General features: G+C 41.5%; 1 protein-coding gene across 1 annotated transcript in view; it reads right to left on the bottom strand.

Annotated features, from left to right (window-relative positions):
* KNL1 (kinetochore scaffold 1) overlaps nt 1-25,603 on the bottom strand; it is a 48,046-nt gene that overhangs the window by 20,175 nt on the left and 2,268 nt on the right. The window contains 13 exon segments of the mRNA XM_034769283.1: nt 5,553-5,651; nt 5,794-5,861; nt 7,013-7,160; nt 9,196-9,603; nt 9,605-14,224; nt 15,590-15,642; nt 15,989-16,026; nt 17,278-17,317; nt 17,859-17,908; nt 18,419-18,480; nt 20,893-20,952; nt 22,883-22,922; nt 24,197-24,251. Coding sequence (XP_034625174.1) covers nt 5,553-5,651; nt 5,794-5,861; nt 7,013-7,160; nt 9,196-9,603; nt 9,605-14,224; nt 15,590-15,642; nt 15,989-16,026; nt 17,278-17,317; nt 17,859-17,908; nt 18,419-18,480; nt 20,893-20,952; nt 22,883-22,922; nt 24,197-24,231 — 5,721 coding nt within the window. The 5' untranslated portion in view covers nt 24,232-24,251.

The following is a 25,603-nucleotide window of genomic DNA, read 5'->3' as shown; positions in this document are numbered from 1 at the left end:
ATGAGATCTCTCAGGAACTTGCATCCCCAGGGGATACTAAATTCACCCCCCTGCCCAGTTTCCTCTTTATTTTTTTGCTGCTGTTTTACACATTCTGATCCGTTCCTATTGCTGAAGACTTTTACAAGGGAACCCAGATTCTGCTCTGTTTTGCTGGTAAAAATCCATAGTAGATCTAGTTAAATCAATGTCTGTCTATCTAGGTCAGGGGTCAGCAACCTATGGCATGCGTGCCAAACACGGCACGCAAGCCGATTTTGAGTGGCACGCTGCTGAGGTCCCGGCTCCCAGCCCCACTCAGCCCCCCCCGCCCACTGCTCTCCCCTGCGGGGGCAGGAGGCAGAAGCTTGGTCCTGCGGCAGCCACGCTTCCCTCCTCCCCCGCTTCTTCGCACAACGTGGTGCATTCCAGCCCCTCCTCCTCCCAGAGGAGCAGAGCCAAGCGCAGCATGCTGGCTGCTCCGTAGAGGAGGCAGAGAGAGGTAGGGACGGGCCTGGGGGAAGGGGTGGAACAGGTCATATCCCTCCCAGCCCCCTGCCGTGAGCCACTCAGGGCAGGGGGCTGGGAGCACCCCCACGAGCCGAGCACCCCAGCCTTCTGCCCTGCACCTCCCCACCCCAACACAGACCCATCCCCTCTGCCCTGCACCCCCCACACCCTCCCCAGCCCTCTGCCCTGACCTCGAATTGCCCCCAACACCCAGCCTTCTGCCCTGCATCTCCACATACACCCCAGCCCTCTGCCCTGAACCCCCCCACACCCAGCCTTCTGCCCTGCACCTCCACACACACCCCAGCCCTCTGCCCTGAACCCCCCCCCACACCCAGTCTTGGGCCCTGCACGTCCACACACCCCAGCCCTCTGCCCTGACCTGACCTCGAGTCCCGCCCCAACACCCAGCCCTCTGCCCTGAACCCCCCACCCAGCGGGCTGAGCAGGCTGGCGGCGTAAAATCAGCATTTTAATTTAATTTTAAATGAAGCTTCTTAAACATTGTGAAAACCTTGTTTACTTTACATACAACAATAGTTTAGTCACATAATATACACTTAGAGAGAGACCCCTTCTAAAAAAGACGTTAAAATGTATTACCGGCACGCGAAACCTTAAATTAAAGTGAATAAATGAAGACTCGGCACACCACTTCTGAAAGGTTGCCTACCCCTGCTCTATCATATCCCCCCTTAATCTCCTCTTTTCCAAGATGGAAAGTCCTAGCCTCTTTAATCTCTCCTCACATGGGAACCGTTCCAAACCCCTAATAATTTTAGTTGCCCTTTTCTGAACCTTTTCTAGTGCCAGTATATCTTTTTTGAGATGAGGAGACCACATCTGTATGCAGTATTCAAGATGTGGGCATACCATGAATTTATATAAGGGCAATAAGATATTCTCTGTCTTTTTCTCTATCCTCTTTTTAATGATTCCTAACATCCTGTTTGCTTTTTTGACTGCTGCTGCACACTGCGTGGACATCTTCAGAGAACTATCCACAATGACTCCAAGATCTCTTTCCTGATTAGTTGTAGCTAAATTATCCCCCATCATATTGTATATATAGTTGGGGTTATTTTTCCCAATGTGCATTACTTTACATTTATCCACATTAAATTTCATTTGCCATTTTGTTGCCCAATCACTTAGTTTTGTGAGATCTTTTTGACGTTCTTCACAGTCTACTTTGGTCTTAACTATCTTGAGCAGTTTAGTATCGTCTGCAAACTTTGCCACCTCACTTTTTACCCCTTTCTCCAGATCATTTATGAACAAGTTGAATAGGATTGGTCCTAGGACCGACCCTTGGGGAACACCACTAGTTACCCCTCTCCATTCTGAAAATTTACCATTTATTCCTACTGTTTGTTCCCTGTCTTTTAACGAGTTTTCAATCCATGAAAGAATCTTCCCTCTTATCCCATGACAACTTAATTTACGTAAGAGCCTTTGGTGAGGGACCTTGTCAAAGGCATTCTGGAAATCTAAGTACACTATGTCCACTGGATCCCCCTTGTCCACATGTTTGTTGACCCCTTCGAAGAACTCTAATAGATTAGTAAAACATGATTTCCCTTTACAGAAACCATGTTGACTTTTGCCCAACAATTTATGTTCTTCTATGTGTCTGACAATTTTATTCTTTATGATTGTTTCAACTAATTTGCCCAGTACGGACATTAGACTTGCCGGTCTGTAATTGCCGGTATCACCTCTAGAGCCCTTTTTAAATATTGGCGTTACATTAGCTATCTTCCAGTCACTGGGTACAGTAGCCGATTTAAAGGACAGGTTACAAACCATAGTTGTTAGTTCTGCAATTTCACATTTGAGTTCTTTCAGAACTCTTGGGTGAATGCCATCTGGTCCCGGTGACTTGTTACTGTTAAGTTTATCAATTAATTCCAAAACCTCCTCTAGTGACACCTCAATCTGTGACAATTTCTCAGATTTGTCACCTACAAAAGCTGGCTCAGGTTTGGGAATCTCCCTAACATCCTCAACTGTGAAGACTGAAGCAAAGAATTCATTTAGTTTCTCCGCAATTACTTTATCGTCTTTAAGCGCTCCTTTTGTATCTCGATTGTCCAGGGACCCCACTGGTTGTTTAGCAGGCTTCCTGCTTCTGATGTACACTTCTACCCAGATATAACACGACCCGATAGAACACGAATTCGGATATAACGCGGTTTCACTTATAATGTGGTAAGATTTTTTGGCTCCCAAGGACAGGGTTATATTGAGGTAGAGGTGTATTTAAAAAAACATTTTGTCATTACCTTTTGAGTTTTTGGCTAGCTGTTCTTCAAACTCCTTTTTGGCTTTTCTTATTACATTTTTACACTTAATTTGGCAGTGTTTATGCACCTATTTACCTCACTAGGATTTGACTTCCACTTTTTAAAAGATGCCTTTTTATCTCCCACTGCTTCTTTTACATGGTTGTTAAGCCACAGTGGCTCTTTTTTAGTTCTTTTACTGTGTTTTTTAATTTGGGGTGTACATTTAAGTTGGGCCTCTATTATGGTGTCTTTGAAAAGTGTCCATGCAGCTTGCAGGGATTTCACTCTAGTCACTGTACCTTTTCATTTCTGTTTAACTGCATAGTTCCCCTTTCTGAAGTTAAATGCCACAGTGTTTTGCTGTTGAGGTGTTCTTCCCACCACAGGAATGTTAAAAGTTGTTATACTGTGGTCACTATTTCCAAGCGGTCATGTTATAGTTACCTCTTGGACCAGATCCTGCGCTCCACTCAGGACTAAATCGAGAATTGCCTCTCACCTTGTGGGTTCCTGAACCAGAAGCAGTCATTTAAAGTATCAAGAAATGTTGTCTCTGCATTTCGTCCTGAGGTGACATGTTCCCAGTCAATATAGGGATAATTGAAATCCCCCACTATTATTGAGTTCATTTTGATAGCCTCTCTGATCTACCTTAGCATTTCATCGTCACTATCACTGTCCTGCTCAGGTGGTCGATAATAGATCCCTAATGTTATATTCTTATTAGAGCATGAAATTACTATCCATAGAGATTCTATGGAACATGTGTATTCACTTAAGATCTTTACTTCATTTGATTCTACATTTTCTTTCACATATAGTGCCAGTCCTCCCTCCCCCCTCACGACCTGTTCTGTCCTTCCGATGTATTTTGTACCCTGGAATGATTGTGTCCCATTGATTGTCCTCACTCCACCAGGTTTCTGCAAGAGCAGTGACACACCATTCCCTAGCAGCACAGGTACAACATTTCAGGAACCCAGAGCAGCCGGTGAAGAGGTAAATCACTGCAGGGCTGGGGACACCCCAGCCAGTGGCTCCTACCCTGAGCCGGGATCAGCTGCTAGTCTCGGCTGGGCTGGAGGCAGGAGATGTTGGGACTTCCTCTTCCCCTGCAAGGAGTGGCTGTGGCTGTGTCAGACCCACCCCCAGAAACCTCCCCCAGCTGCAGGAAGTTCAGCATCTTCCCCGCATCACTCCTCAGCTGTGGGGGAAGGGGTCACTGTAGGGGGTGCTGCTCCCCCATCCACCCAACCCCTGTGCATCTAGACCGCCCATACCCAGACACCCCTGCCAAGCCTCACCCGGTACATCCAGAACCCTCCTAGCCCTCCATACCCAAACCCTACCCCACTGTACCTCAACCCCTGCATCTGGAGCCCCTCTGCACCCAGACCCCCTGCCTCCAGACCCCCACCCTTGCACCCAGACCACCCCCCACTGAGCTCCCTGCACTCAAACCCCCAACCTGATGCCCCACCCCCTACACCACCCTGAGCCCCCACATCCAGACCCCCATGTGACTGACCCCCAACTAGCTGCACCCAGACCCTCACCCCAGCAAGCCCCACTCCCCCAGCACCCAGATGCCTCTCCTGAGACCCCCACATCCAGACCACTCTGCTGAGCCCCAACAACCTTCCCCTGGAAGCCCCTGCAGAGTCTCATTGCTCCTGCACCTGGAACAAGCCACTGTGCACCCAGATCCTCCCAGACCTAGACCCCCCGACTAAGCTGCCTGTACCCAGATTGTCCCACACAGAATCTTCTCACTCCACACGTGGATTCCCCCACATTGAGCCCCTCCACACTTGGATCCTGCCTAGTTGAGCCTACCTGCCCCACACCTGGTACAGAGGGGCATGGCCCCAGGGTGTTTCTGGGGCAGACCCAGGTCTTGTGCTGTGTCAGGGTCGGGTGTAACCTCACTGCTGAGTCTGTGTCCTGGGGGTGAGGAGGCAGCAGGTGACCTTCCACCTTTGTGCAGCCAGTGGCCTGTGCTTCCCATACTGCCATGCCGGAGCCTCTGAATTTATTTATTGAGAAATAAAACTTGCAGAATTTTAAAATATTCTGCGCATAATTTTTAATTTTTTGGTGCAGAATGCCCTCAAGAGTAATATAATAAAATACAATAAAATATCCTGCCAAAGCTACTCCTAAACTAGACAGAGATTGTTGTTGTAAGAAGCTAAATATTCCCACTTTCCAGGAGTGCTGTGTGCATTATCTCTGGCACAACGAGCAGTTCCTACTGGCACAAGGAAGAGATCAGAAACAGAAACTGGACTACTAGACCAGCCCCAATGTAATCATTGCCATTTTACCAAATAAAAGCTGCACTCCAGAATATATTTACAAAGCCAGTTTCAAAGCAGAATACAGGATACGGGAGTAGATCAATGCACACAAAAGAACTGCTAGTGCACGTCAGAAGTGCCCACACAGATACTTAGCATGCAGCAGGCTAGTGGGGGTAGATTCACACCCTGGCATGCCACAAACTAAGTGTTCATGTAGATACGCCCTTAGTGTGTAATAATTCTGAGGTGACCTGGTTTACAGGGTTGGAAAATAAACTATCTATATTTATTCAGAAGTAAACTGGGGAAAAGGGAAAGGGAATGGTTAGTCTGTGGGCCTGATAACAAAGATCTTTACAACTCAACTTCTTTAGCTGTCTTTAGTCAGATTCTATAAAATATTGAAATAAAGACAGAGAAACACATTTTAAGTGGCAGTGATGAGTATGCGTTTGAGAGGTTAGATACTCACATTGGCTGGAAGATGACTCTGCCGGGGCTTCTGAATTAGAATATGGACCTGGAGAAGCGTAAAAAACTCCCCTACAGTGATAACACCATCCTGAAATTTCTACAGAGTGAATAAAGTGTACACATCAATAATTAAAGTAAGCTTATTAGCAAGGGTGCATCCAAAAAAGTATCTAAAGAGAAGACAGGCAACATGTTTCTTATTAGGAAAAAAATTAAAAGCCTTTTAGATATCTACATACCTCAAATAAATTCTGTTCACAAATACTGTCCATGAGAAGCTGAGACTCCATCTGACTGCTTCGCTGCACTAGAGAGAAAGGAGATTGCTGTGGTTCAAAAATAAAACTTTATGAAGTCATGACCGTAGGTCCATACCAGTTCAGATTACAAGAACAATTTTCATATAATTCAGAGTTTGACCTTCAAACCATATGAACAATGCTTTTTCTGCCTAAAAAATATACTTATGCAGGGCTTGTCTACATGTACGGTACTACAGCGATGCAGATGCACAGCTGTAGGGCTTAGTGCAGATACTACCTACGCCAAAGGCAGAGCTTCTCCCATCGACGTAGGTACTCCACTTCCCTGAGAAGCAGTAGTTATGTTGACAGGAGAAACCCTCCCGTCGACATAGTGCTGTCTACACTGGGAGTTATAGGCCGGTATAACTATGTCGCTCAGGGCTGTGGATTTTCCACACCCCTCAGTAATGTAGTTATACTGACATAAGTTTATAATGTAGACCAGGGCTTAGCAGCCAAAGAAATACTGTTGGAGAAATTTGAGGTAATAGGAAAGTTCATTAGTAGTTAATGATATGAAGTTTCTAATGTTTATGTTTTAGAATATATCCTAATACCATTTGAATATTATTCACATGACTTATTAGGCTGGTGGTGAAAAGGGTTATGGGATCAGAGTTAAGTTGCTTATGAATCTTAACTCCAACATTCTCAAATTTCAAGCCTGCTTTTGTTTTTAAGTTACATTTTAATTCGATTTTCTGTTCAAAGTATATTTCCAACTTTCAAATCTTATTGGTCTGAATAATCAAATGAAAGAAACTTATCTATATTTTCTTCAGTTCTCTCTATTATATGTTCCCCTTGTGTCATCTCAATTGATCTGTGACACCTGAGCCTCTCTATTATGAATATAACCACCATTTCTGGTGAGGACAGAGAAAAATTATTGCAGGCCTTCCTTCAACTAGTAACAACAGTCTGCTTTTTCTAAATCACTTCTTAGGAAAAATGCCATTACAATTTGTACTCATCCACAGAATCAAAGAGCTATCTTAACTGAAAAAGATTAATACATATTACCATACAGAGCTTACATGACATGCAACATTCCCAGAGAAAATAAATGCTGGTAAGAGACCCTTATCTACTAAGTTGATTAAAACTGAAATAAGTTAACAGTTTTAGGTGAATACTGCCAAGAGAGTCTTACTACTAAGATCTATGTCAGCTTTAAGAGAATCCAGACAGCTGCTGTTGCTAGAGTTGGTCCTCTCCAGGCTTTTAGCTGATAGACTTGGAGGATTTTCACCCTCATGAGTTTCTGCTTGGGTATGAGATAAAATGATGCTGGAGGTAGCCTGAAATCAAACAGCGTTAAGAAAACAGATATTTATTACGACACTTGCTATATAACAGCTACGTTGTGACTTTCCATAGCAAATCATGTTTAGCGTCTGCATATTTATATGTAGGGCCCTACCAAATTCACGGTCCATTTTGGTCAATTTCACAGTCATATAATTTTAAAAGTCATAAATTTCCTGATTTCAGCTATTTAAATCTGAAATTTCACAGTGTTGGAATTATAGGGGCCTTGACCCAAAAAAGGGGTTTGGGGGGGGGGGGGGGAGATCGCAAGGTTATTGTAGTGGGGTTTGCGGTACTGCTACCCTTACTTCTGTGCTGCTGCTGGTGGTGGCGCTGTCTTCAGAGCTGGGCAGCTGGAGAGCAGCGGCTGCTGGCAGGGAGCCCAAGTCTGAAGGCAGATCCGCCGCCAGCAGCAGCACAGAAGTAAGGGTGGCATGTGTGGTATTGCCACCCTTACTTCTGTGCTGCTGCTGGTGGGGCACTGCCTTCAGAGGTGGGCACTCGGCCAACAGCTGCCAGTCTTCAGCTGCCCACTTCTGAAGGCAGCGCAGAAGTAAGGTTGGCAATACTGTGACCCCCCCCCCAAAATAACCTTGTGACCCCCCTGCAACTCCCTTTTGGGTGAGGACCCCCAATTTGAGAAACGTTGGTCTCCACCGTGAAATCTGTATAGTATAGGGTAAAAGCACACAAGAGACCAGATTTCACAGTCTGTGACGCATTTTTCATGGCCATGAATATGGTAGGGCCCTATTTATATGTACTAAATAGTAAGGCATCCCACCAAAAGGCCACACCAGCCACCTGTCTAACTCCCAGCTCTTCTGGCAGCTGGGGCTGCAGTCACCTTTCCAGCTTTTGGACAGTCTCACAACTCTTTGTGAAGTAAAACCCCAGTTCAGTCCCACTCCAGAACATCACTCCTCCAAGGACAACCAGTCAGTTGCCCCTTGTTTTGTATGCAACTGGTAATGCTAACTATTTTGTAGTTTGCTCTGTTTCATGCCTCCCACCTGCCCTCATTACAGAAATAGTCTAAGGAATTAAAAAATATAATTTTAGAAAAGAGCCAGGCAAAGTTATAAAAATAAAAGTAGGTACAGGAATTAAAAATAAAGAAACAGAAAAAGCTAAGGTATTAAAAAGAGCCAAATAAAGGCATGACTTACGACTAGTCTATATAACCACATGACCTCATTACTGTTATCCTTGTTCTCCCTATCCCTTCTTCCTGCTGTTTGTCCCTCACTTGTTGAGCCTTATCTCAGCTAAAGCTATTCAGGGCAAGGACAATAACTTATTCTTTGTTTACATTCCAAGTTGCACTGTGGTTTAACTCAAGGTATAATTTTAAACCAATTTAATTAAATCTGTGCAAAATCCTGTGTGGACATGGCAAACTCAATTTAAGCCTGGATAAGGAATCAGTTTAAGTTAAATCTCTATTAGACACAAAGAACTAAGAACATTATTAAGGTTGCAAATTCAAGCACTGAAAAATGCTATAATTAAGGTTGCCTGTGCATTTGGCAGGAATTAAGTTAAATCTGCTGGAGAACAGGTCATAATTCTAAGTATTAACAACATCCTGCTCCATCTTTCTTACTAGAAACACAAATGTTGCTAAGTTTGGGTATGTAGGGAAAAGCTAACGAAGCAATGTGACCCTGCCAAATAGTCTGATGACTATAAACACATACCAAAGAAAGAATTAGCATGAAACTATTAAGGGTGGGTGCTTTAAAACTGGCATGAAAATCAGTACTCTCTCCGTTATCCCAAATTCCTCTCACTTCAGTAGGGAGTTCCACACATCAATTTATTTTGTGGCTAAGGCAAAAGACAGGAAAGACAGTGGGGAAAGGCAGAGAACCATAAACATTAATGAACTGGTGATTGAGAGAAACCCAAGAGTAAAGACTACACTAAGAAACTTTTTAATTCACACTCCTATAATTCAGGCAGAATGAAATTAAAGCCCTGGGACAATTGACCACATTCTGATTACTGAGTGATTAGGCTCACCCGCTGTTCTTTTGTGCTATCTCCATCCCAGCTCTCACTCCTCTTGATCTTCTTTCCTTTCTGGAGTTCCTCTTCCTCTTGTTCCCAAGCTCTCTTCTGGTTGCTGAAAGTTTCTTGCTCCTCTAATGGATAGCTTTTATTGTGAAAGATCTCTTTTTTGTTCATCTCATTACAGGTTCCATCAAGGGGCTCATAACTTACAAACTCAACTGAATCCATTTCCTCTGGGCATGTAGGAAGCAATTCCTCATCTATATACTGAGAAGGGCTCAAGTTCTGCCTTCCAATGGGATAGATGTTGTCGGAGGTTTTGCTGGTGACTAAATTTATTTCTGGAACCTGAGCTTCTACTCCGCCCACTGATTTGGCATTGAGGTCTTCTACACTTGGAACAGTGGAATTTTTTTTTGTTTGGCAATTTAGGCGGGAAGATACCTAGGGGTAGCTTTCTCACTTGACATTTATCTGTATGTGTTGTGTCTAAAGGAGCATCTCCAGTTTCAAAATATATATTTTCCTGTTCTTTGATATAAAATGCATTATTGGGCTCCTTTTCAACATCTTTTCCTAAGCTCAAAGGATCTTCTGGCTGTGTTGCCAATTTGGGAAAAGTTTCAGCACTATTAGACACAGCAGCAGTTTGAGAGACTGGGACAACTTCAGACTTCCTTCTACAATTTTTTAGCCTTGAACAAATATTAACAATACCTGATAATTCAGACACAAGGCTGGGGTCTAGTTGTTCTGCAGGAATGTCATTGACTTGGGAGAATTGCTTAGTCTGTTCAGAGTCTTTTGGGGAATCTTTTGTAAGTTTTTCCCATTCAGCAGACACTCCCTCATTTTCCTTAGTCTTTTTGTAAGAAAGTATAACAGTGTCTGGTCCATCAATGTCTAACTCTGTGGGTCTGTGTTCATGTCTAGATGAAGTCAACTTCCCTGGATCATCTTTCAAGTTTATACTTCCAGTATCCAACACATTAAGTGCACCCCTGTTCAAACTATCAGTGATCTCCTTAGATAAGTGAGACTGCTGGACTGGAATTTGAACCTGGGACACACCATTACAATTTTCTTCATCACCATCCAGGAGCCTATTCTCAGCAACTTTTCTTTGACTTTCACTCTTGTAAGTTGGGGATTCTATTTGGTTCTCTGGAAGCTTGAAAGACACTCTCTTTGATTTAGGTTTTACTTGTTTTCTCAGATCCTGGCAGTATACAGAACTTGAGTTGCCCTTGGGAAGGTTAATAACATTCTGTGGTTCCTGAATATTATCCAAAGTGACTTCAGGAAGTGACAGAGTGACAGGACCAATGGACTTTTCCGTGGCAACATTGTGGATTTTCAGTGTATCTGTTTCTTCCTTTTTATAGGTAAATACTAAAACTGATAAAGCAGGGAAATCTGGTCCATGTTTGTCCCTAAAATCTGAGTGGCATCCATTACCCAAATCTTCTGCATGCATAAAATGCATTTTCTCTCCACAGATAGGGGCCGATGTTCTACATACATTCTGCTGCTGGTGGCTTTTACTTGACACTTCTTGGTTCTCAGATCCTTTAAGATTATTACTATTAATAGCAACAGTGTGAGATGCAGTGATATCCATCTTATCCTGGTTACATGTAAACACAATGGTTTCATTAACAGGAAGAACAGGACCAACGTGGGTGGTTTGCTCACCTTGTAGGGCGATTTTATCATCTAAGGACACTGTATGGATTTTAGTGGTCTCCATGTCATCACCCATTGCAAACACAACTGTTTTGCTATTTGAAAAAGCTTCCTGTCCAACCCACTTATCCGGTTTTAATCTATCCACATGCATGACTCTTTCCATAGTTTTATCAATAGTGTGAGATTCAGTTATTTCCATATCATCCTGATTAAATACAAACACCATTTTATCTCCATGAACTACAGACTGGGTTTGAGGTGCTCTCTCATCTTGTGAGGCAATTTCACGGTTTATTGGTGCTGTATGGCTCTTTGTGATCTCCATGTCATTCTCACCACCCAGTGAAAACACAACAGTCTTTTCACTGGTTGGGCCAATCAGACTTTTCCTTCCAGTCCCTTTACCTAGTTCTGGCACAGTCTGGGATGCAGCCTTTTCCATAGGTTTATCAATTACAACAGTGTTGGGTCTAGTTATTTCCATGTCATCATTGTATGTAAATACAACAGTTTTATCTGCAGGGATTAAGGGTATTCCATTACTTGAACTCTTGCCTTGTAGGTAAATTTTATTGTCTGTTGCCATTGTGTGACTTTTAGACATCTCCATATCATCATCCACTGAAAATATGACAGTCTTCTCATTTGAAAGAGACGATGGCTTTAAGGGGCATTGGTCACATCCTTGTTGCTGCACACTATCTGCAGCTATAATGGTAGGGCATGAGGTCAACTCCTTTTTCTTTGGAAATAAAGTATCTTTTCTTTCTGTTAAAACTGTATCAGGAACACTTACTACACAGCTACCAGTCAAATCCATATTTTCCTCAGAGAAAAAAACAACTGACTTTTCCAAAAGAGAAGCCATCTGTGAATTTTTTGTATCTGGCATCGATGTTCTGGCTGTTTTAGTGAAGTCCTGTTTTGAAGAAAGTGAAGCTGCTTTACTAGTTGAAGAAAGTCTCTCAGGATTTGCAGTGTTTGACAGTACCTTGTTTAATGCTACCATAGTATGGCTTTGCTGTTGCAATTTGGAATTTTTTGAGTCAATGTGTATTCCTGCTGTCTTCCCAAAATGCACATTTCCTTTAATATCAGAGGGAAGGGCCTCATCACCAGAAGTGAAAGAAAACCTTGGAACAGCAAGGGCTGGAATTTGCTTATTTCCAGGAATGTCATTCTTTTGATTTGAGTTCATTCTGAAACTCCCACATTCTATTGCCGCAGTCTGACTTCTAGTAATATCTATATCAGAACCACCAGAAAATAAGAGGGTCTTATTTTGTAGTTGTTTTGGTTTAGATATTACACTGTTCTGAATATGTGTACTCTCATATTCTTGTGCTACTAGAATAGGAGCAAAGTCAAGAGCAGCAGTATGATTTCGGGTTATATCCATACTTTGATCATCTGGAAAAACAACAGTTTTGTCATTAGAATAGGCAAGTGAAGGGTTGACTAGACTTTTCCTCAATTGTTGAGATATTTCACAGTTTTGCCTTTGCAAAGGTTTCGGCACACAGTTGTTGCTGGCACTGCTGTGGCTTTTAGGGACTTCCATCTCTTGCTCTTGTGATGAAAAAATAATGGTTTTGGGATTGGGATGACTTCTTTTAATATCCATGTGATCACTCATTCCTGAAAGAGGATTTTCCTTGTCAAGGTTTAGAAGACTTACAGCTCCATTCACTTCTTTGTTCCAGTTCTCTCCTGGAATAGTTTTAGGCTGCATTTGTTGTTGGCTTGTAGTTATTCCAGTGTTTTGATTGTCAATGACTACAGCATGACATTTAGTTATTTCCATTTCTTCCTGCTCATTTAAATTAGAAGAGCTAGATTTGTTACCAAAACTTTGAGGTTTGAATTTCACAGAGGTGAACATATCAGCAGAGACAGGAGGAAGTTGACTTGCAATGCCCTTTTCAACATCCTTGGCAATATAACTTCTAGTCAAGTCCATATCTTCCCCTGAGAAGACTACTGTTTTGTCACTTGGCCGTGAAACGAGCAGAGAAGTCACTGTGCTGTGTCGAAATGTGCCCTTAGAAGTCCAAGAACCAGGATTTGCACTTGAATCTAGCCCCAGAGTCTCAGAAGCAGCTCTGTGATTTTGGATGCCTTTTTCACTTCCATTATCTGGCACAAAAGATATTGTGTGTGCATTCTTTTTACATTGCCTGAGAACTTGATTATCTGAAGTTATTTGACATTTTGTAATGTCCATGTCGTCATCTCTTGAAACTGTTTTTTCCATTAGCAAAGAGATGGCATTTCCTGGTTTTTGAAAAGCTTCATAACAAGACTTGCCAGTTGCCTTGGAAGTTTCATTACAGTTTACAACTGTACAATTCCCAGTAACTTCCATATCATTACAGCTGGAAAAGACAATGGTTTTATCACCATGGAAGACGGGCTCAAAAGAAACACATCCAGGAACCCCAGTCCTTGTTCTGCAACCTTGATTAGAGGTCTGTGATGCTTTGTGACTGTCTATCAAGATAGTATGGTTTTGAGTAATACCCTCCTCATCTTCTACACTTACAGTTTTCTTTTCAACACATCTTTGGGGGTCTTGTGGAACAACCAACTGATGGTTATATGTTCTCTTTAATCTAGAATGGTCAGCCACAAAACCGGATAAATCCATTCTGATGGTCTGACTGTGTTTCTCAATGTTGAATGTGTTATTTTTGGTGAGGGACATTTTTACAGTTTGGCTGGCAGTCATATCCATATCTCCACAAGCCACAGTTACATCACCACATTCTAATTGCTTTGATAAGGCCTCACAAGTATTGGGGAACATGGTATTAATGTTAGATATATGACACTTCGTAATATCCATTCCATCATCTTGTCCTCTGAAGATTCTAGTCACATTGCCGGTGTTCTCTTGTGCATGGGAATATACACACTCCCCTAGAGGAAATGCACTACTTTCTGGAAGTTGTGAAGGGACAAAAAACAGGTTCTCCTTGTCAGGTCCTTCAAGAGTGGGGCTGGTAAACATTTCACTTGACTTCAGGCTTGTCAAGAATTCACTGAAATCTATTTTCTTTACTGGGTCAAAGTCTGGCTTCTGTTGGAGAGACGGACATGCATCATTTGCCTTTGTAGGATCACAGAAAAAGCGAAATTCCTTGTTCATTTCTGGCCCTTCGTTTTTAGATGTTAACCCAGCTAAAAATGATTTGATGTCTATTTTCCTAGGTTTGTCAATTTCTTCATTGTTTTTAAGGTTACGTGTGATCACTGCAGTGTGACTAGCTGTCATATCCATTTCATTTTCATCCAAAAAGATAAGTGTTCTGTCGTTTCTATTCATTTGATTGTTGTCTGTATCATGCCACTAATGAAGGACAGGAAATGAAAGTTACTGACATTTACAAGAAGTGCTAAATCAATTATTCTGGTTAATACAAGGCTCAATTAATGTGGCATAAAGGCCAGTTTTATTTATTTATTTAAAAATACACTTGTATCTGACCTTCTGGGTGAGCAGCAAGTACAGACACAGCTGTAGCTAAAAATGAAAGCTTACACACCTTCAAGGAAAGAGACAGGACTCCATAATTACAGCATAATGCTATGTAACATTTTAGAGTAAGAGTTTCCTTCAGAATTCTACAGTGATATATAAACTTATAATATGTTGGATCTATCTTGCTTAGATTATAGCTGGATCACTGATCCTTATTCATAAAGTTGGGTCAGTTATGGATCAAAAATGTTCCATTTTTCTTTCCAGTCATATGTTGTGGCCTAATCCTTTCTTCCTGGCTGCAATCAAAAGCCCTGCCTTGTTGCTGGCATGTGTATGCTCATATCAGCAATGGGGTCTGGAAGTTATACAACTCTTTTTCCCCACAACCAAGAAGATAATGAAGAAAAGATTTAGACAACCAAACGTAGTAAAAGAAAACTGACCAATAATGATCCACAATTGACCAGGGTCCTCATATTTTATAAAGCGTACATCAAGGAAAAATATTCTATACACACTTTATTTAAAGTACAATTCTTTTATGCAATGCAAGCAATAAGCAGTATGCTAGAAGAAGCATAATCTGTTTGGGCTTTTCTAAAACGATCACGAGTCTAGGCTTTAACTTGACCAGTTTAGCATGTGTTAAGGTATACACTGCTTTGTCTACACTAGACTTTAGAACATTTTAGTTAGTTTGTATTAGATAACCCATCATTAAATCCTAGTCTAAAAAAAGTCAAATGGCATTGCAACAGCAGCAAGTATCTTGGCAAATGTCTGTCTTGAAAAAAAAGAAGCATGAGCATGTTCCACAACACTGGGTTACATCCTCCCAGGATGCATGAGTGAAGTGTAACAACACACAAACTCAATGATTTACCATGACCAACCATGATTACAATAAGATTAGCTGCAAGGTTGGGCTTTTCACTGCCTGAGTCAGTAGGGTAAACTACAGAGACACGCTCAAACACCAACTGTTTACTATCTTTCTAGAACAATGCAGTGGCCACAGGGATAATGGGTTAATGTATCTATTCTTGCCTCAATCTTCAAAAGAAGATCACTAGATGAGAAAAGCATGGGTGAGCTCTCCTAGCTATGAAAAGGCAGTTGGCACAAAAGTCTCTTCTGCATACCCTGAGATCACAACTTCCTACACAAATGAATGCAATAGATTTTGGACCCAAATATTCTCAGCATGAAAGAGTGAAAGTATTCACATACCTCAGTCTGCTGCACTGGTGTCTGGATTGGGGCATGAAGCAAAGTGTCCATCCCTTTTAAGAGAAAAAAGTATTGCATCCATTGAGTTTGGGATCATAGGAAATGGGGATCTGTGAACTTACTCTACATGTATCAGTAACTGAGTGTGGACTGAACAAAAATACAGCCAACTAAGACAAATATACCCTGAAATAAGTTTTCATCAGTCTCTTGTGAGGAAGTAGCTGAGGTCCTACAGCAGGATGCTTGCCAAGCAGTTTATGGGGCAAAAACCCCAGTTACACAACAGTTCTCTTCATTAACAGACAGACTGTTCCAGGACCGCTCACATCCTTTTTCACAATAAGCAGTTTTGGACAAAAGTAACTTGTTAATAAAGAAATCTACTTTCAAACTTACCAGTAATCTCGCACTGAACAGTTTCAGGCCCTTCATTTCTAAAACAAAAAGTAGTTTTACATAAACAGTTTAGTAAAAGATTTCAAAACACAGGGCTCTTATTTCAGTACTATAACAAGAAGTGAGCATCCCAAATATTTTGCATACTGGTGAATTATTATTTGCCACTGAGGAAGAGAGAAGGGCTAAAATTAATTCCTCATTCTAAGCCCAGACCTTCTGATTTAGGTTATCCCCTTCTTATCCCAATGAGCTATAAGGCAGTTTGAGTTCAATCTTCTGTAAACTAAAAGGCTCCAGTCATTCCATCTCAGGGGAAAGGGGAGTATCAAGTGAACACTTCTCAGTGTGACTTCTGATGCCCCCTCCTTTCGGTGTCCTTTACTGCTCTTTCAGGACTGATAGACTTTAGCGCAATGAAGGGGGGGGAGGTGGGACGAGGATTGGTTTAAAGCATGTTAGTACCTAGACAGGGCTTGACGCCTTTAAAAATGTTAGCTGTTCGTAGCCAATCCTAAGCTCCTCCCTCACCAACTAAAATGTTTTAAAGGCATCAAACTCTACATTCACGACATGCATCAATATGTTTTAAACACTTTAATCAAAATCACACTAATATTTTTTTAAAACACCACCACATTCCCCCTCATCTAGACAAGGCCTTAGAGCCCAGATTCCATGGGCTTGTCTTCACTATGAAAAGAGGTGTATTTTTAGCATGAATTAGTAAACTCAATAGGGTTCACCTCAAAGAGCTAACATGTTAAAAATATTTTTATCTAGTATAGATATGATCCAAACTATCTTCCCTGTCCCATTAATTGTTTTTTGAAGTGCAAATACCACCACTGTGGTACTGCATAGGGAGTAGAAGCCTTTGAAACATACAGGTCTTATTTCTGTCCATCCTTTAAAAATCTTTGGGAAAAATCTAGGCTTTGTTATTTTCTAAAGACTTCCACTATCTTCATAGAATTAAACATCACTAGCAGCAGAAAGCTTGAAGAAGAAACTGTTCTACATTCTTTGGGAGCTATGACTAGTGGTGAATACCATGACCCATACAGCCTTATTATTCTGAGTGGTTGAACTGAACATGTGCTTTCTTCAAGATTATTGTTTCCATAACCAAGCTAAACCCCCTAAACTAATTTTTAAAATAAGAGTATGCCATGTTTAATTTTGTTTTTGAGAGAAACATTAATTTTGATGGTTGTATCATGCAAGGAACTTTCCTCCCTCAGAGCACAGCTCTTAAGGTGTGCAAAAAAGCAATTTTCCAAACTTACTGGTTAAATAGGATTTGATTCCTTATATTTGCTGCGCTCTCTAAAAATAAAATGAGAATACAAATATTAAAGCAACAATATGAAAAGCGACATCAAGACATTCAGAGATAGGAATTAACTGCAGGAAAAAGGTGTTCTACTCTTTCTGACTTTTGTTGTGCCCTCTCACAGTCAGAAAACCAGAAGAACAGAACAGAACAGCTTGAAGTTCTGTTAACTCTTTTCAGGTACTTGCTACACAAACTTTTGGGAGCTGGGAGTAGATAGAAGGATATTCTGCTGGGTCTGTAGAAATTGAATACAAATGGCTAAATATATAAAATAGAAACATTTATTTTGATCTATCAAAAGTTTCCTCTCTTAGTTACATGATCTACAAAACTGTTAACTAATTGGCTCTCAGCCTGCATGCAGCTACATAGGCTGAATCAGACCTGTCAGTCACTGACGCTTGGCCCCGCCCTTCCCTATCAGTCAGTGATTGACAGGTCTAGTTCTGCTTATGTAGCTGCACGCACGCTGAAAACCCACTGGCCAACAGATCTGTAGACCCTATAATTGAAAGAGAAATGAGTATTTACCTGTATTTTCTGGCTCTACCACATTAATTTGAAGATCTGTCTGGAAAACTCTGAAACAAAGAACAGAATAGCCATTGTATAAACTACACAAAATTATTTCTACTAGAACAAAAGATGTTCTGTTTAAAACCAAGTTAAAAAAAATCGCTTTTGATTTCAGCCCTTCTCTATATTGTATGTTCTGCAAAATACCTGAACACAAGTGCTCAGAAAGACAAGAACTTCCTGAATCTACCTCCAACTTCCCATGGGAAATTATCTTTATTGGACTTAAAATGAAAGCCACGAAAGTGAATTAATGACACAACCAAAAAATTCTAGTTATAACATCTTCCCTTTTGCCTTCTTTTCAAGACAGGCAGAAGAATGGGTTATAGATCTCTTCAAATTCCTGAGGTCTCTGACTTTCAATTTACTCCCGCCACCAATAATAGTCAGTTCCTTCACTTGAATTCTCATGCATTTATGCAAACCTATCAGTTTCACTGGCCACCAGTTCACTGCCTGGGATGTATATTTATACATAATCTGTAGATCAGCAACCTTCAGATTAAACGTACTTTATGGTATCTGCAAAGCTGACACGGCGAGAGTTCTTCCGACGCTTCTCAGTGTCATAATCCTAAAGATAGAGAGAGGACAACAATATGATTTACAGGTGACTGTTAATCTTATTCCATATAAACCAGCAAACCATTCCTTGGAAAAGATGGGCGCACAATACATAAAATGCATTTACTATCATCTTTAACAGCTCATCAGAGCACAAAAACTGGAGTTCACATATAATCCACAAAGTCATGCAGTAGAGAACCAATTAGACTTAAGGATGCAGCCCTTAAAGTACATCTTCTGCATTAACTATTCTCCATGCTAATATGATATGTCTGATGCACAGTTTCAGATTTCAATATAGCCAGGCCTAATTTAGCTAGAAAAACAGGAATTCCATCTGCAGCTTTTCTCAGACTTCCCTTTCCCTAACCTACAGATCCCCACCCTAGAGCAAGCAGCTATTGTGGAGTCTTCCTCTCAAAAGTCAGTCATCTCTCAGGCACAGTAAGTAGAGCACTACTGACAGGGAGTGTTTCTCATACTGCCTGACACACTAGAAAATGCATATGGTCCTGAGCAAGGGATTTACAGAATTTCTCTCAATCCTACCAAGTAGCCAAGAAGGATGGGAAGAAACAAAGATTCACCATCCTCATTACTGTGGGAAGAGATGTATCAAAGAATCATAAAATAACCACAGCACAGTGTCTTGCAATAGCACTGTTCGTATTGCATCACTGTGATGACACTGTCACAAGGTAAACAGTGCAATGGAATGTTAGAACTTCACAGCTCTATGGCTCTCTGACTCCATTCACAGATCCAGCGGCTCTGAATCTCAGCAAGGTTGAGGATCACTTATTTAAGGGAATATACAGAAGACTTACATGACAGGGTCCAGATTATATACCTGCAACAAGACTAATTCCGTGGAATTCTTCTAAATACATTTCAAAAATCGTAAACAATGCCAGCAACGTGAGCAATTGTGAGTAAAGTCAAACTGCTAAGAAATGATGGAGTTACATTGATCAACATCTATCTTAACAAAAACCTTGATAGTTTAAGGAGACATCTGTTGTTGGGAAGATCCCTAACAAGGTGGATTATGAGCTGTTCTTCACACTTGACCAGATTTGGCATATGTACTGTATGTAAGTATCTCAGGCCTTATTTGCATATACTGTTGGAAAACATTCACCTTTTGTTCACTTACAGTAAACATATGCTGACTGACATTCATTAAGACTCATTGTAATTGCTCTTGCCACTGACTAAATATGAAGATGAACAGCCTGATCAATAGTGCCTCTGTGCCTTGCCCTTTTTCATTTGCGGACCCCTAAAACATTTCAAATGGAGGTATGTACCCCCTTTGGAAATCTTAGACAGTTTGTGGATCCCCAAAGGCTCATGAACCACAGGTTGAAAACCACCGTTCTGTGGTAACAACAACCTTTTGCAGACCTCTTAAACGTAGTCTGAAGATCCCACGGGAGTCCGCGGACCACAGGTTGAAAACCCTACTCTACATGATACAGGAGGAGACTGTTGGCTAGACAGGAGTATTTTGAATAGAGGAGTTGAAGAAACAAAGAAAAATGGCCAACATAGTGATTAAGTAAATAGACCATAAAAGTAAGAAACAGAAACTAATTAGCCACATTCAAAAGCTCAAAGGTCAAATATTGGCATCCTGTATATCTTTCTTGTATTCCTCAGTGAAAAATGGGACAAGCAAACAATTGAAAATTTAGATTCTGTGATCAATGAAAACCACATATACACAGCAAACGCTTTCTGGTGAGTAAGTTAAATTTTCCACATTCATATTTATCATAGTGTAATGAACAGCGTAGTCCATGTATATCCTAGAGCACAGATTTAAAGGAGTGTATTACAAACTTGTAGAATGGCTGGGACTATCTCCACACGTACTATGGGGTGGCAGACGTATACTTGAACTAAATCATGTACTAAAAGTTACTCTGTATAAAATGAAAATATTAATGTTTGTTAACCTTTACCTTAAATAGAGAGTTTGCTGCCTAGTTTTTAATAAGTTAATTTTAGCTTTACATGTGTAAAATCATTTTAACTGCCACAATAGTCTATAAACACTAATCAGCCTTAAAACTGTAAGTCTTATGGACTGTAACAAAAGCAAGTAATATCTACTAATTGTTAATTATTGTTCTTGTCCCTCTCCTTTTACTTTAAGTAAGTTTGCTTTTGTTAACTAAAACACAAAAAATAAAAAACTGACTGGAATAAACACTTTAGTTAGCATACAAAATATCAGATAAATGTTAGAGGAAGTCCACAGAATTTTAGCAACTGAAGCATTCATATTCTTGAGCAGTTATAACAAGATTTTCTACATGTGCAGCTGTACCAGTGAGGTGACTCAATCAATGACATTTGTTCAGAACAGACTGCAGTCGTCAAAAATATTGACAAGTAAAGGGTTAATGCCTACCTGAGTGAATTCATTCCCACTCCCAAGGTCCTTGAGAGGACTCCGCGGAGCTTTTAAAATCTAAAAGGAAATATTTATAATAGTTGAGAAGATGATTTCTGCAGCTTCAACAATTGGTCTCCTACAAAAGATCAGGCACTCAGGAAAGCTAACAAATGAGTAACATGTTCCAATACAAACCATCTTTCTCCTCTCCTCTACTATGATCAGAATGCTAATCAAGCACACACTTTGCTGCTGCGTCCTGATTTCTAGAACTTCACGTACCACAAATGACAGTTTCCAAAAAGCAAGACAGTACAAAACTCCACCTGAGAAAAGTAGTGTGCTGGATTGGGACATTAGAAAATGGATGAAACAGTAAGGTTAATTTGGTATTGCACACTGGTGCAGAAGATAAGATTTTTGTAAAGAGATGTTAATGACCAAAGGAAGATGAAAGTGCAGCAACTCTTAAAACCTCTTAGGAATTTTTAAAGCAATCATACAAGATGTACATCTCAGGCAGAGAGCTCACACTGAATTTCTGAGCATATGTTTCATTTCACTGTTTTAAGCACTTCCAATTCTTCTATTAGACAATAAGGAACATCAGGCTGTCCCTTTCAATAATGAGTTCTTTCACTTTTGTCAGAAAGATACTAGATGAACCCATGTATGTTTTTTCTTAAAATTATAAATCTTTCCACAGAAACCGTGTCAAACTGTGTGACGTCACTTTGTTAATAGCAATGCTTCCATCCTCTTCCATGATGCAACATATGGACCATTAAATAGTTGTCCGATCTACCAGTATATCCACCGAACGGCTATTTCAGTATGCTGTGGAGAACACAGAGGACATATCTACACTACAAAATTAAGTCAACATACAGCCACCACAATAATTAATTTGATTTTTAATGTCCACACTATGCTCCTCCTGTCGGCAGTGCGCATCCTCATCAGGAGCACTTGCACGGATTTAACTGACAGTGTGGGGCACTGACAGCCCGAGCCCTGCCACCTGGGCTCAGACTCTCCCTCCATCCTCCCCAAATTCCTCACCAGGAGATAGAAGAAGCTCAGGCTGTCCTTCCACATACATACACACACCCAAGTCCTTCACCAAGAGGTGGCGGCAGGGGTCCAACTCTCCTTCCCCTCTTACCCCTCCTCAATCCCTCACTGGGAGGCCACCCCAGCTCAGGCTCTCCTCCCCACCTCCCCTCAAATCGTCACTGGAAAGCAGAGGTGAGGTTCTGGCTCTCCTCCCCATCCCCACCTCCTCACTGGGAGGGCAGCAGTGGGCTCTGGCTGTCAGCCCCTGGTGGCAAAGGGCGATGTAAGCAGCACAGTGCTTACACCAGGGATCGGCAACCTTTGGCACGTGGCCCATCAGGGAAATCTGCTGACTGGCCGGGACGGTTTGTTTACCTGCGGCATCTGCAGGTCCAGCCTATCGCAGCTCCTACTGGCCGCAGTTTGTCATTCCAAGTTAATGGGAGCTCCGGGAAGCGGCATGGGCCGTGGGATGTGCTGGCCACTGCTTCCTGCAGCCCCCATTGGCCTGGAACAGTGAACCGTGGCCAGTGGGAACTGCAATCAGCAAACCTGCAGATGCTGCAGGTAAACAAACCGTCCCAGCCTGTCAGCGGATTTACCTGACAGGCCGCGTGCCAAAGGTTGTCAATCCCTGGTCTACACAGACACTGCATTGACTTAACTACATCAACTTAAGCACTCCACTTTCACAGAAGTGGCGTTATTAAATTGATGTAGTGGGCGACTTACATTGGCAGGAGCGACATTTTAATGTAGATGCTTACTGAGTAAGTGGCCAGACTGCACTATAAAAGCAACTAGAATGACTATCAGAAAGAGATGGGTAGGCAAACCCAGCTGACTCATTCTTTTTTGACTCTGAGGATTTTCCGTATGCTAGGGAGAAAAGCAGGCTCATCTATACCAGCTTCCACTACTGATAGAACTTATTCAAAGTCACACTCACCGAGGAACGCCTTTGCCTTCTGATGCGTTCTGTATGATCACTGAGAGAAAAGAAAAACTGTTAGCGTGTAAACCCACACAAGGGATGTCGTTCTTCAATGACACTATCTTTAACAAGAAGTTTCTAAAATGGGCAGGATTTCATTATATTTATGTTTAGAAAATAATTCAATCCAAGCCCTCTTGGGAGAACTGATCCCAATACTAGAGAGCAGAAAAGAAGTTCTGGAAAATATAGTGCTGTGCCTCGCCTTCCCTCCACACCCCCCTTTTTTTTTTTTTCTGATGACACCTTGTCATAAACATACAGCTACAGGTAGCATAAAATGCCTCCTTACCCTGTAAAGGGTTAATCCCTCCTTTACCTGTAAAGGGTTAAGAAGCTCAAATAACCTGGTTGGCACCTGACCAAAAGGACCAATAAAGGGAGAAGATACTTTCAAATCTGTTGGGGAAGATTTTTATTTTGTGTTCCTTTGTCTTCTCTCCGGGTCAGCGAGGAACCAGGGCAGGGAAAATACATCTCCCAAAGCCATATCTGAATTAAGCATCTAATAGTACAGAAATAGTAAGTAATAGCAAGGAAATGCATTAGATTATCTTTTGTTTTAGCTTGTGAATTTTCCCCGTGCTAAGAGGGAGGTTTATCCCTGTTTTTGTAACTTTAAAGTTTTGCCTAGAGGGGAAATCCTCTGTGTTTTGAACCTGTAAATTACCTTCCATCCTGATTTTATAGAGGTGCTTCTTTTACTTTTTCTTTATAATAAAGTTCTGTTTTTTAAGAATCTGATTGGATGTTTAGTATCCTAAAAACCCAAGGGTCTGATCTGTGCTCACCTTGGTTACTCTCAAGCCTTCCCAGGAAAGGGGGTGAAAGGGCTTGGGGGAATATTTTGGGGAAACAGGAACTCCAAGTGGTTCTTTTCCTGAATCTTTGTCTAACTCAGTCGGTGGTGGCAGCAGTACTCATCCAAGGACAAGGAAGGATTTGTGCCTTGGGGAAGTTTTTAACCTAAGCTGGTAGAAATAAGCTTAGGGGGTCTTTCATGAGGGTCCCCACATCTGTACCCCAGAGTTCAGAGTGGGGAGGGAACCCTAACACACCTCAAAAAACATACTGCTATGAAATATTTGTAGAACTTTCCCTTATTGTACCAATGAAGCTCCCTCTGTCCTTTGGATTTAATGGAGATGTTAGCGACTCTGGGGACAGCTGCTGTGTGTAGGGCCAAGGACAGGAAATAATTCATCTTTATCCACTAAAACAAAACAACGTATGGCACCTTAAAATTCTCAGCTGGAAGCTTCCACTTACTTTTCCTCATTTGATTCCGAATAAATCCTGTCCATTTCTGAAGGCCGTGCTTTTCCTGTAACAAACAACCAACATTAAAATCCAAAAAACAGCTAAGAGTCAAAGCAATAGGGAAATCACATTAAGCCTCAGCCCGCGCCGCTTCCTGCAGCCCCTATTGGCCTGGAGCAGTGGGAGCCACAATCAGCCAAACCTGCGGACGCGGCAGGTAAACAAATGGGCCCGGCCCGCCAGGGGCTTTCCCTGAACAAGCGGCAGACCGGCTTTGAGAACCACTGCTCTAAAATCAACATGCTTAGCTGGATTTCTTTGAAGTTTGGCATGCCTCAGGAGGTGCAGGGCAGGGTTAGGGATTCAAAAAGTTGGAGTCATTTAAGCTAGGAGTTACAGAAGAGTTGAAAAGTTTCTAGGATTTTTTTTTTTTTTTAATTTTTTTTTGCCAGAGCTACAAGTCAAACTATTGATGCAATGTGGATCAAAATTGTCTCATCTGTCAAGTTTTGCCCAAGGTATTGTATGGCATTCACTAAATCTTTGGGGGATCCAAATTGAGAGTAGTATTTAAGAAAATGTACATTTTTACACTGTGCATGTGCCAATACTAGAAAAACAGCTAGAGTTCAATTCCTTGCATTATAAATGCTTAAAACTTGACTTTTGTAAGTGCTCTAGAATCCAAATTCTAGATTGCTTTGAAATTTGGTGTGCCTCAAGAGAGGACAGGGTAGCGTTAGTGATCCAAATTTGGGGTCATTTGACCCAGGGGTTCCTGAATTAAAGCCCCCATCACCAAATGGTTTTCTTTTGCTGCCTTGTACTGTTAAAACTGAGAGGTACTAATAAAAACGTAAGAGCTACCATACCGGGTCAGACCAATGGTCCACCTAGCCCCGTATACAGTCTCCAACAGTAGCTAATACCAAAGTTTCAGGGGGAATGTACAGAACAGGGCAATTTTGGAGAGATCCACTCCGCCTTCCTCTCTTGACTTCTGGCAGTCAGAAGTTAAGGGTCACTCCAGGCATGGGGCTACATCCCTGACCATCTTGGCTAATAGCCATTTATGCACCTATCCTCCAGGAACTTGTCTAGTTCCCCCCCCCACCCAGTTATATTTTTGGCTATCACAACATCCCATGGCAATAAGTCCGACAGGTTAATTGTGCATTGTGAGAAAAAGTATTTCCTCTTACTTGTAGTAAACCTACTGCCTGTTAATTTCATCAAGGGACTCCTGGTTTTTGTATTGTGAGAAAGGGTAAATAACATTTCTCTGTTCACTTTTTCCACCCCATTCATGATTTTATAGACCTCTATCATATATCCCCTCAATTATCCCTTTTCTAAGCTGAACAGCCCTAATTTTTTTCAGTCTCTCCTCATATGGAAGCCATTGCATACCCCGAT

This window comes from Trachemys scripta, chromosome 4 (assembly GCF_013100865.1).
Source record: "Trachemys scripta elegans isolate TJP31775 chromosome 4, CAS_Tse_1.0, whole genome shotgun sequence".
Taxonomy (NCBI): Eukaryota; Metazoa; Chordata; order Testudines; family Emydidae; genus Trachemys; species Trachemys scripta.
Note: the sequence above shows the minus strand (reverse complement) of the source record. Positions and strands in the feature narration are given on the sequence as shown.